This window comes from Podarcis erhardii (genome assembly GCF_964252035.2).
Source record: "Podarcis erhardii genome assembly, chromosome: 7".
Taxonomy (NCBI): domain Eukaryota; kingdom Metazoa; phylum Chordata; class Lepidosauria; order Squamata; family Lacertidae; genus Podarcis; species Podarcis erhardii.
This window is the reverse complement of record NC_138511.1, coordinates 55,180,758-55,193,693: the sequence shown is the minus strand read 5'-3', so window position 1 is coordinate 55,193,693 and position 12,936 is coordinate 55,180,758. Positions and strand designations below refer to the sequence as shown.

Here is a 12,936-nt window from a genome sequence, read left to right as displayed (position 1 = left end):
GGCCTGTCTATACCTGTTTATTGAGTCTGAGTCGTTCAGATCTGTTAGTATGGCTTCATAGTTGCACAAGCCCAGAGTGGCCCTATCAGAACTGCCCCTGGCAGGAGGAAAACATATTGAAATGCTGATGTAACTCTTCCTTGTTGTTGGCATAAGCACTTGTTTAAGTTGCACTCCTCATACACTATGATGGAGTAGAGGCAGATTTTGGTTGGATTCCTGCCTTCTTCCCCACAACTGATTGGCCTCTTGTTCTGCTGATGGGGTATATTTTTCATCTCTTGCCATGTGGCCAGTGCTTGCCACATCCTAGCATTTCTCAACCTCTTTCTGTATTTTTAGAAGTACACAAGAAAAGGTTTGATGTTGATATTTCTCAGTTAGTTCTTCTAGGCTGAACTCAGCCTTTCGTGTCTGTCATTTGAGCTGCTTCTTGCTCTACATTTTGCTCAGTCTGTCCCCTGTGTTTGATCAGGCATTCGGTGTCCGACCAGGCCATCTGCGACTCATTTTTCTCAGAGGAGGCAACACATGAAGATGGAAATTGGGAGAACATTATGTTTGCACCTGTGTGCAGGGCCAGAAATTAATTAATGTTGAAAAGTCATCTAGAAATAAAAATGCTGAATTCCAGAAGCTCTGCATTAAAGGTTCAGCATACATTGTGGGCTTCCTGGGGAGACAATTTCAAAATGCCACCTCTTGATTTTGCACACACCTCCTGGTTTTTACTACCAGAACTGGCCTTTGAAGGTGTTTGTCGTTACACTCAAAAGCACCCTTCCCTAACCTGCCTTCCAGCTGTTTTGTACACAACTCCCATGAGCATTGGTGATGGATCGAATGGCCCCTGTACCTGTCCCAGGCCACACCCCCGCCAGCAGCCCATTGGCCTGCAAGGCAGGGGCGGGCCAAAGACACTCTGTTACCAGGTCTTCTTCTTTGGCGATCACTTGTAGCCAAGTAGGATTGTCTTCCATAAACACGGTTTTAACAATGAGTCCGTAAGTGACTGTGAAGGCCAATTCTGGATCCACACGTCCTTCCACAGTGAGGACATTGGTTTCTGGGCAGGAGTTGATCACGGTGTGGATTTACCAAGTGTGCCTTCCTCTTAGCACCTTTCTCCCTTGCGTCCTGAGTTTGAGTGTCTTCAAAACCCATGACACCTTTGGTAAAGGCTGTTCTCCAACTGGAGCGCTCGCAGGCCAGTGTTTCCAAGTTGTCAGTGTTTATACTACATTTTTTTAAGATTTGCCTTGAGACAGTCTTTAAACCTCTTTTGTTGACCACTGGCACTACACTTTCCATTTTTAAGTTTGGAATAGAGTAGTTGCTTTGGAAGACGATCATCAGGCATCCGCACAACATGTCCAGTCCAACGAAGTTGATGTTGAAAAATCATTGCTTCAACACTGGTGATCTTTGCTTCTTCCAATACACTGATATTAGTTCGCCTGTCTTCCCAAATGATGTGTAAAATTTTTTGGCAACACTGTTGATGGAATCTTTGGAGGAGTTGGAGATGGAGTTTATAAGTGGTCCATGTTTCACAAGCATACAGTAAGTTTGGTAGTACAATAGCTTTGTAAGCAAGCATTTTGGTTTCCCTGCGAATGTCCCGGTCCTCATGGTTCACTTTGTTACCAAGTGGGTGGCACCCGGCCAGGTAAGCCCCACACAGGGTCGCAAACTCTGCCCACCTGTTGGGAGGGGGTGAGTGGGAATTTGTTCACAGCGCCCATTAGCTACAGTTAGGCCATGATGGAGTGCTCCAGGTTAGGAAAGATAGCTCCAAAGCAATTACTTTGAATAAATTATTTCATTTCAGCACTGGCACATGAACAGCTCTATTCCTCTTAGCAGGAGGTAAGACGCAGAGAATATAAGCAAACCACCCTCCTTGCTGGACACAGAATTTCAGGGAGGCTCCATACATGCCTAAATGTTTTAAGACTAAGAATGCTTCTGCCTTTCAAAAGAATCTGATTTATTGATTTGTTAATTGAATTTGGATCAACTTAAATGTTAGCATGGGTGCTTTTTTGTGATACTGAGGAAAGTTTTTTTTTTCTTTTAATAATAAAAATCTACTATTAGAAGAAAAAAGTTGTTTATATTTTGTTTTTCATTTTCCCTTATAGTAACACACCGGAACCGAAAGAGCCTTGTAAAAGAAGCAGATGCACTCTAAGTTAGTGACCTCTTCAGCTGAAATTTCCTTTCTGGGCAACTACCTCCAGAACCTTTAGGCTATACGTCCACTAGCTGAGGCAGGTGGGAATTGCAGGCCCAAACATCTGAAGTGCACCAGGTTGGCAAAGGCTGGATTCAAGCGTCCTCAGCCATCCCAGCAGAGATCTTTTTGCCCAGAAATGCCAGGGAATGAACATCCAGCTTTTTGCACAGAAGGCATTTGCTCTGCTACTAAGCAACGTCCAGAGCCAAGGAGGCTATCAATAGCTGCTAGTCGTGATGGCTATATATTCCCTCCAGTATCAGAGGCAGCATGTCATTGAAAACCAGTTGCTGGGAAACAGGAGTGGAGAGATGGTGGTTGCACTCATGCCCTGTGGAGGCATCGGGTTGGCTGGTGTGGCAAGCTGGAAACTGGTCTTGGTAGCCTTGGACCTGATACAACAGCCAGGCTCTTAGGGGCTTGAGGTGGGACTGTCTTGGAAGATGCAGCTGTTGCTTGCATGGCGGGATAGATAAATTCCTTTGGGGACACTTACTACCCCATTTCGGTTTCTGCCTTAAGCAGGAGGGGTTAGTGCTCTTGCTGGGTATGAAGAGGGCATGCTCTTTTGCACAGGATCACAATGGTGTTTCTGGGCTGCAGTGTGGAGTAGTCTTCATGAACATGGTGCTCTCCAGCTGTCTTGGACTACAGTGCAGTGCTGGCTGGAGCTGATGGGAGCTGTGCTCCAAAATGTGGAGGGCAGCAGATGATGTTGATTGGCAAAGGCTGCTGTAGGGTGTGCTGTGGCCCTGCCAACATGCCTACTAGCCTAAGTTCAAAGTGAGGGATTCCTCACCTCCTCATTGCACTCGGTTGGGGAAGGCTCAGGTCATTCGCTGCTGTGCAGCATGTGGGTTAAGCTGCTGCTTTGCTTGAAGGAGCTGCACCTGGCATACTAAGCCAGCAGTGCCAAGAGAGCCCTTGCTGCAGACCTCCCTGCCCTCCGGGTCATCGCCAATATTCCCTTGGAGGCTCGGCCCTGCTTTTCCCCAGTACGCTTTGTGCTGGCTCCATCCCTCCGTTGTTTGACTTTGGCCCTTGTGTCCCAAGGAGAGCCAGAGGGCTGGAGCCAGAGAAGTGAGCTGATTGGGAGCTGGCCCAGCACCTCTTTGTGGCACTGAAAGCCCCAGGAGCAGATTTAGCCCAGCGTGCTAATTGGCAGCGACAGCTCATTTGTTATCTCACATGTCATTATTGACGTGGTGTGTGCATGGGACTTGAGGCAAAGTGAAGGTCGAACCAAGCTCAGGGAAGCCTCCAGACAAGGAGGGCTATTGTCCTCCTGCCCCATCCCTGCGCCAGCAGCTTCTGCTTGAGGATGTGCTTCAGCCAAGTCCAGAGGCTTCAGCCCAAGGCTGTTTCTTCCACAGGCTCCTTGGGATACCCAGAAGCAAACCTAGGCTCCCTTGCATCCTTGGCAAGGAGCTATATTTGTGCCCCCCCCCCCAACCTTCCTACCTTGACCAGGAGATGTATTGTTGCCCCCCATTCTTTGCACCCTTGGTAGAGGAGCCTGCGTCCCTTGCTTGGCTGCCCAGAGCAAAGGAGGAGCGCCCCAAGGAGTGTGAGGGCAGGCAGGTGCTTAGCTACTCTGAGACAGAATGGAGAGATGTGATTTTTGCGCACCTACCCGGCCCTGCACCCTTGGTAGGGGCCAGCCCGACTAAAAAGGTTGCATTAAACCAAGACTTGTACTGAGAAGGTGGGTCAGGACCTACTAGTTCATAAAAACAATCAAACAGCCTTGCAGCTAGATCAGGTCAAATGCCCTCTGTAGTCTAGCATCTTGTTCTCTCAGTGGCCAACCAGATGGCTATGGTGCAACAAAGCTCTCCTCGCTTGTGAGTCCCAGCAGCTGGAATTCAGAGGCATACATATCCATTGTGGTAGTAGCTATTAACAGTCTTATCCTCTAATCCAGGGGTAGGCAACCTAAGGCCCGTGGGCCGGATGCGGCCCAATTGCCGTCTCAGTCTGGCTCATGGACAGTCCAGGAATCAGCGTGTTTTTACATAAGTAGAATGTGTCCTTTTATTTAAAGTGCATTTCAGGGTTATTTGTGGAGCCTGCCTGGTGTTTATACATGAATAAAATGTGTGCTTTTATTTAAAATGTATCTCTGGGTTATTTGTGGGGCATAGGAATTTGTTCATGTTTTTTCCCCAAAATATAGTCCAGCCCCCCACAAGGTCTGAGGGACAGTGGACCGGCCCCCTGCTGAAACAGTTTGCTGACCCCTGGGACTCTAATCCAATCTATCCAAGTTGGCGGCCAGTTCATAGAAGCAAATTCCACAGTTTAGTGATGTGCTGTGTGAAGTAGTACTTTATTTTGGTTTATTTCAAGTCTTCCAGCGTGCAGCTTAAGAACATAAGAAGAGCCTGCTGGATGAGGTCAATGGACCATTCTCCAACTTCCTGTCTGCACAGTGGCCAATCTGTCCTCTCCTGTGGTATGCAAAAAGCATTGCAACTTCTGACTGTGGAGGCAGAGCATAGCTATCATGGCTAGTAGCCATAGATAGCCCTTTCCCCCCCATGATCCAAGTTGGTGGCCATCAGTGCCTCCTGTGGGAGGGAGTTCCATAGTTTTAACAATGTGCTGCATAAACAAGTACTTCCTTTTATCTGTCCTGAATCTTTTAGCATTCACCTTCCTTGGGTGTCAATGAATTCTAGTGTTATGAGAGCGGGGGGAGGGGGGGATTTATCTGTCCACTTTCTCCACGCCATGCATCTTTTATACACTTCTATTGTGCTTTTCCGTTTTGTGTTTTTCACAGGTAGTGAGAGTCTCATTGCTTGCCATTGTGTCTGTGGACCCAAACACCACATCATGTAAACCTAGGAAGAATTGGGATGGGTGGATAAATAAAACTTTTTGAAGCAGCTACAAACCTTTATATTTTTTTACTGGATTAATCAAGTGAGACATAAGAAACCTGAGGCTTCCCTGCCGCTTATAAAGACAGACCTTTGGAAGCCATAGCAGTTCAAGAGCTGACACTCTGAGAAGCACTTCCTTTCATAAATACATCCCTCCCCCAATTCCCATGCCATTGACCTTCCCCTTGAACAACAGTGGATTGATCCCATTTGCTCTGGGGAGGGATGAGATTTTCTCAGTAATTATTTTGCCCTGATTCTCACTAGTGCACAGTGGTTGCTGTTGCTGCTACCACTGGTTATAGGCTATGAATGTCTGCCTCTTTTGAAACCCAGATGTGAGTTTGCAATGGGCAACGCAATTGTCCTCAGCAAAAAATAAAAATAAGTTCCTATATAGCACATCTCAAGTGTTCAAAAAGCTTTATATACAGTATCTCAAAAATACTTGCATCAGTTCTGTAAAATTATCCCTATATTGTGATTGTCCCCACTAATGTCTAAGCTAGCTTTCCTCAAACTGGTGCCCTCCAGATGTTTTGGACTACAATCCCCATCAGCCCCAACATCATAGATGTTTGCTGGCTGCGGTTCATGGGAATTGTAGTCTGAAACATTTGGAAGTCACCAGGGGAAGGCTCACCTAACATATTCCAGCAAGTTTGGGCTGGACTGTCCTTAAAATTATCGTCAGGTCTAGCCAGCACAGCTGTGCACTAAAGTCAGCTGTTACCCAGGTCTGCTCAGATAGATGGAAAGCCGGAATAAAAAAAAAGTAGGCATATTATCAGAAGTGGAACTAGGTAAATAAAAGCCAGAAGAAACCAGTAGTGTATATCAATTGGAAGGCATGTTCCCTAAGAGAATCAAGTTCCATCTTTAGGTGGTATACTATTCTTATTTTAGGACTTGACTGTTGAACAGTTAAATTTGGTATTTTCCGAGCACACAAAAAGTAAGGGGAACCATCTTGGTCCATAAAAAAACCCCTTAGCTTAACCTATAATAGACCAACCAAAGTATAACAAAACACTGCACAAGCTTTTCAAGTTCTTCAGGACTCTTCATCTGGCTAGATGGTAAACAATGTAAAGACAAAATGATTCAATAAACAGTTATTTATAGTAACAATGGTCATGATTATGATTAAGCTTATTTGCAGTTTCCGAAACTGCACTCATTATAGGTCAAACCTTCACAAAAATGCCTGGTTCAGCCTTGCTGAGGGTTCTAACTGTTGATTACAATAGGTATAAATGTAGGATTCCTGGATGCCAAGATCCAAGTTTGGGGCATGTACTCTTTGGTGAGAGAATGACAGCAGAAATTTAAAATCACAAAATATGCAGCAAAGTGTAGAAATATAGGCTGTTAGACCTCTAAAGCATGACCTTGTGAGTTCCAAAACTTCTTCCTCTAGCATTGAAAAGTCCACACATTTGGTAAGTTAAAAAAAAAAGTTTCTTTACCAACTCTCCAAAGGTCAGATTCATGTGCTTCAGAATAGGTTGCACAGACAGAGAAATTTAGCTGTTACAAAGTAGTGAAATTTCCTAAAATATAGGAATGTAAGAATAGCTTGTTTGAGCCATGTGGTCTGAGCTTGGAGAATCAGCTCAGACCTCTTTACATGCTGAGCTTCTCAGGTAGATTGAAAGAGAACAAAACCTTGATTACCTATTTTCTCCCAAGGTGAGGAAAGTGAGCATAGTTAAGCCTGAGGGGCAGCTTACTCTATGGTCTTCATGCATTAATTAGACTTAAGCATGTTGGTTGTATCCCACACTAACCAGGATATAAAGATTTGGTGATCCTCTTGGTGGTGGCAATAGTGCATAAGTGCCAGATCCTTGAGGGTATTTCCTTGGGCACTTGGTATAGTCGTGTTGGGAACGTGGCTCACAAGTCAGATTTAAAAAGCATAAGGATGCCCAAAAATGGACAGTTTCTCCTATTCTGTGGTTTCATTTTATTCAATGCATACAGAGAATCAGACAAGAGAACCATCTACCATGTATGCATGGACAGCCGTGGACATTTCAGTGACAGGCTCATTGTTGATCTCATCTCCCTTGTCTTCATTGTATGGCAAACAAACTTGAGATTTTTAATTTCAGGTGCCCCTCTCATTATCGTTCTCAGGTGTTATATTGTTTGCATTGCTGCATACAATAGATTTTTTTTTTTAAAGGTGATTTTTAAAAATAAAAAGTGACACACCAAAAATAATAGGTTTTAACTGTGAACCACTTGGAGGATCTATTTGGCTCACCAAAAGTAGCAAATGGGTGTCCACAATAGCAACACATTAATTCTCATCTTTATCAATTGCATCTTCTTTTGACAGCTTCCGAGGTGTTGTAAAGTTAGTGAGCTGCTCATTGATGGAACATTGCTATTCAGAGGTTTTTAGCCAATTGTGGTCACAAGAGGAAATGCTAGTGCTGACGATCAGCCAACAGGACAACCCAAGTTTGAAGCCAAAAGCATTTCAGTGGCCTTCGCTTGGCAATCCTTCAGTCATGGGCAGTTGGGGGGGGGCGTTATTTTTTCCCCAGCCAAGTGGTGCATCTCCTCTATGTGGCACTTGGGCCGTACATTTCAATTATGAACCAACCTTAAGCCTGACATTCCTCAGCTGGACAGTCCAGCTGCCTGCTGCTACTCAATCCGTGTAACCACATGGACCTCTCCATGTGGTGAAAGAAACAACATAAAACTGCTTATGTAATTATAACCCTAATTAGTTTATCTTTGCTTGGCTGAGCTAAAAGCAATGTGGGGGGAAACATCCACTTATTGGGATTTTAAAAGGCATGCTGAAAAGTGGATAAATCCATACCAGAGCACAATGGCCAGGTCACGGTGTCCTTTTACAGGTGCTTCCTTTTTTGCCTGAGCTCTCCTCATAACTTTCAGTCAAGTCATTGTTACATACTTCCACATAGCCTGAAGAAAGCACAAGTCTTTATGACATGTAACTAGCACTGCACTAACTTCTATTTTGATTTCCAACAGAGATTCATAGAGGCGAGAGCTGATATCTTGCAGAAGCCTAGCACCTGTGTAACAATCTAGAAAGCATTCAGTGCAAACTTTGATTCAAAGCCTCAGGTTTATGCTAGCCCGAAAGTGACATGCTTGCAATGTGATGTCCTAATGCTACCCATATTTTAACTGCATGACTGTTTATTGAGTTATAGCAGTGGTGGGCAACCACCAGCCTCAGGCGTTAATGAGGCCCGCTAGGGCTCCCCATCTGGCTAAGCCACACCCACCTGTCCTACACATGATGTTGTATATGATGTCAGGAGTGGGGCAGGTAAGGACCCGGCTCAGCTGAAAGAAGGTTGGCAGGTTTGCAGCTGACCCAAACCCTGGGCATCAGTTGATTACCAGGTCTTGCAAGATGAAACATCAGATCACCTGAGCTTGCAAACCCAGGTGCAGAGAGCTTTGCAAGGCCTGACCACAAGGAGGCAGTGATGGCTACCAACACAAAGGGCTTTAAAAGAGGATTAGACAAATTCATAGGCGCATCAATGGATACTAGTCATTGAAGCAAAGGCTTGAAGCCCAGCCTGTTTGCCAGAGATATTATAATTGAAAATCATGTATTGCAGATTTTGCATTCAGGTTACCTCCAAGGGCCCTTCCCGCTCTGTGGCAGGGGAGGGGAACCCATGTCCTTTCAGATATCGCTAGACTCCGTTTCCCATCAACCTTGATCGTTGACCATGTGCGCTGGGGCTGATGGGAGTTGGACTCCAACAGTATCTGGAGGGCACTAGGTTGACAAAGGCTGCCTTAATGTATGAAGTTGCAATTTATTGGTCTCCATCTTCCAATGCAATAGCTCCAGACCCCTTTTCAGGCTACCCCTGGCCTCACCTAAATTTGATGAAAGGGGAAATTAACTGCTATAAGCTTAATACCAGCACCTCTCTTTAAATTCCTAGACCTTCCTCTAGTAGTTTCATACGGCACAGGAAACACTCTGTATAATCCTTAGCAGCAGCAACACCAGCCTCCTTGCATCTCCCTCTGCAACCAGCATGTCAGGTTTGACTGGAACCACTGGACTCCAGTGCCCCCAGTTCCCTCCCAGCCAGCTGGTCCATTAGGATATAATGGTCGATGGTATCGAAAGCCACACTGAGAGGTCCAGGGTAATCAATAGAGTCACACTCTCTATGTCCCTCTCCTTGCGAAGGTCGTCCACTAGGGAGACCAATGCTGCTTCGGTCAAAAAAATAAAAAAAGAGACATGGGATTTGGGAACCAGATTAAAATGGATTCCAGATAATCTGCTGAATCCAGGGATGCCCAGAATTGAATGCCACAACCCACCTGAGCATTTTTCTCTAACCTAAAAGGTGCTGGGGGCGGGGGGGGGGGGAGAGAAATGTGTCTCAAAGATGCCCAAACAATGGGAATGCTTCATTGTTAAATATGCCCAACACATTTTGGCACAATTGCCTTTATCAAAGGCTTATCAAGGTAAAAAATAATGCAGTTGCTAAACCACACAGTGAGTATGTTTGTATGGGCTATAAGATATGGCTGGTTCTAGTTAACATGGGTTTCTTACTGTTAGTTTCCCTTGAATATGAATTTTTGTAATTTATGAGTACAGTGGTACCTCGAGTTATGTATGCTTCAGGTTACATATGCTTCAGGTTACACACTTCCGCTAACCCAGAAATAGTGCTTCTATTGAGAAATTGAGCTGATAAAGTGGAAACAAATCTGGGACCCATTTCTGTTCTGGTTAGCATCATCCTGAATGAGAGAGAACTCAGTACCTTGCTTCCTCTCACTCTTGTTAGAATTTCAAGTGCTAATAGCCCACTATGCTGGAGTGGCTGTGAAGAGTCAGGTCCCTACTGTTTTTCCATAAGTGGTGATCATGTGAGAAGTTACAGGAATTCTGGGAGTGGGAGGTGGAGAAATAGGAAATGAAACTTATCATGCCTCAGATACTAGACTCAGATCCCAGTATGTCATCATTATCCATATTTGATGAGGTAGGTCAAAAGGTTGCAAATAAGAACTATCAGACTTTCAGTAGCAGGCTTGACACTAGACTGGGAAGATATAGGAGACAACTTTGGTAAAAGCAAACTTGGGCACTTGCATTTTTTGGAAAATGGACCCCAAAGGTGAAAGATGGGAAGGCAAAAAGGCCCTTCACTCAATCCGGGGTCAGGGCTGAACTTCAGGGGACCAAGCCTTCTCAGCCAGGACCCCTCTTGGTGCAGGCGCCCCCCCCCCCCGCTTTGCATTGGGGCCTAGCACTGCGTCGACAGGGCAGACACGTCGTGGGGGGAAGAGGGTCTGGGGACGGGCTGGGAATCATTGCTGCGGGCGTTCGGCCTGCAGCTGACGATTCCTCCCCGGACCAAGCCCGGGAACCCGGTTTCTCCGGCCGCTTTGCTAGCTCTTTCCCGGGGGCGGCCCTCCGGATCGGAAAGATAACTCCCCCGACGACTGCTTCTACAGCTCGGAGAGAGGGAAGGAGTGCCTGGCCGCGCTCGGACTGGCTTGCCTTCCCAAGCGCCTCTGTCCGTCGAAGGTCCAAGCACCCAACCAGGCTCAGCGGCAGAGCGCCAGCCTCGCTCGCAGGAGGCTCAATCCCCGACGGCATCTCCGGAGAGGGCTGGGAGAGAGCCCTTGCGGCCACTCAGGGTGGACAATGTTGAGCTAGACGAGCCACGGACTCGGGAGAAGGCAGCTCCCTCTGTCGCTGGGGGTGGGGGTGGGGAGCCCCGACGGCGCGTCCCTAGCAACCGCCGCCGCTGCGAGGGAGAGCGGGAAGGCGGGCTGCAGGCCGAGGCCGCGAGACCCTCCCCCGCCCGCCCGCCTGGCTCTCCCCCTCCCCCTCCTGACGCAGCGGCGGCGCCTCCTCCCCCATTTAAACCGGGCGGCCTCCCGTCCGAGCGCAGCCGCGGCTCTGTCCTCCTGCCAGCCACCGACGCCCCGCTCCCAGGCGCCTGCAACGCGGGAGGCCGCGCCGGGACGGCCCCTCCGTAGCAGACGGAGGAGACCCCGGCCTGGCCCGGCACCGAGGGAGAGGACCAGCTGCTCTGGGCTGTAAGTAGACCCGCCTCCCCATCGTCTTGGAGACCCAGATGGTGCTTGACCGACGGCGGGGTGGGATGGCGAGGATGCCGCCGCCTCCCGCAGTACGACTTGGCAACGGGAATGCGGGGGGGTTGTCCCCCCCGCCCACGGTCCCCCCCCCCCCCCGCTGACGTTGCTCGGCCAACCGACGGGCTTGGCAGCTCCCCCCATCCATTCATCCATCCATCCTTCCTTCCTTCCTTCCTTCCTTCCTTCCTTCCTTCCTTCCTTCCTTCCTTCCTTCCTTCCTTCCTTCCTTCCTTCCTTCCCTCCCCCGCCCTCTTCCTCGCCTTCCCCGCTGGAGCGATGCCCGCTTGCTCGCTGCCTGCCCAGCCGCAGTGAGCAGTCTGGCTAGCTCGGGAGCCGCCTTTGTCTCTCGCCGCCTGCCTCGGAAGCGCTCGCTCTCTCGCCGCCGCCGCCGCCAATATGAAGGTCTGGGGACATAAGATAGAATTGCTGACAGGTAATCCGACGCCCCTCTGTTCCCTGCAGGCTCTCGGAGGTCGTGGGGTGGGGGCGGCTGCTCCAGCTTCGGAGGCTCCCACCCCCACCGTGCCTCTTCTGGATTTGATGCAGCTACGCTGGGGAGCCAGGCTGGCACAGCTGCGGTGGACACTCCCACCCCCCCAGGGGAGACGAGGAGGCAGCAGGGGCTGCAGATCCAACGCCCTCTCCCCAGCTGCAGAGTGTCAGGGTGGGGTAATTTGGCAAGGGGGGCGCTCCCTAATGCCTCCCCCTGTACCTCATTTCCTAAGTAGCTAATGCTGGCATTTGCGGGGGGGGGGGTTGTTGTGCCAAGGGACCCTGAGAGTGGCATCCCCTCCCCCCACCTTACTTGGCAAACGGTGAGGGTGTGAAAGGGTTAAAAGGGTTTGCAGGCAGCCCTGGAGGGAGCCTCTGCTCAAGGCAGCCTCCATAATTTCCCATGGGAGGGCTGTGACTCAGTGGTACAGCGGCAGATGCCCTGGCGGGGGTCCAGGTTTGGTCCATGGCATACTCTGCGTTCTCCAACCTATGACTCTCCAGGTGTTTTTTTACTACAACTCCTAGCAGACCCTGCTGGCTGGGACTAGTTGGAGTTGTGGTCATAGAAATCAAGCTGCCTTATTCTGAGTCAGGCCTTGGGTTCATCTAGCTGCACACTGTGCATCCAACTGGCAGGTTTTGACCGGGGTTCTCTCCTGGAGATGCTGGGAACTGAACCTGGGACCTTCTGAATGTAAAGAGGATGCTCTAACCATTGAGCTATGGCCCTTGAACACTGTCATACCTGTTGATGAGGTGGGTGCACACTCTGCACATGCTCAGAGGTGTGGTTTTATTATTTCACATGTGATCAGGGTAAGCCCTCGCGCTGAGAATTGGTTTTGGAGCAGAGACCTGCTTCAAAGCACAACTCAACCTCCGCACTCGGCGCTCCTTAGAGGCTGAGGCTGCCTACTCACCATATGTCCAAAGCACATTGTTTCTCCCCATAAAGATCCTGGGAACTTCAGTTTCTTAAGGGTGCTGGGAACTGTAGCTTGACAAGGGGTGAACTACCATTCCCAAGATTTTCTGGCGGGGGCAGTCAAAGCCATCTGGAGAGCCTAGACCTGTGCTAAGCAAGCTTCACAACTCATACTGCATTGATCTGGGTTAGGATGGAAGAGTCAGAGCAGGGATTTACCATTCCCCAAGTCATGT

The 12,936-nt window shown here is 48.5% G+C and overlaps 1 protein-coding gene across 3 annotated transcripts in view; it reads left to right on the top strand.

Annotated features, from left to right (window-relative positions):
• Window positions 1-11,042: 11,042 nt before the first annotated feature.
• Window positions 11,043-12,936, top strand: part of NDRG4 (NDRG family member 4) — a 53,262-nt gene continuing 51,368 nt past the window's right edge. Inside the window, exon 1 of one of the 3 annotated variants that reach the window (XM_081872102.1) lies at window positions 11,043-11,220. Coding sequence is in view for 2 of the 3 variants with exons in the window: in XM_081872101.1 (XP_081728227.1) it covers window positions 11,677-11,713 (37 nt within the window). In the remaining variant the exon portion in view is untranslated. Of the gene's footprint in view, window positions 11,221-11,486; window positions 11,714-12,936 lie in introns of those variants that run through there. The other 2 variants (XM_081872101.1, XM_081872100.1) reach the window with 2 other exon arrangements.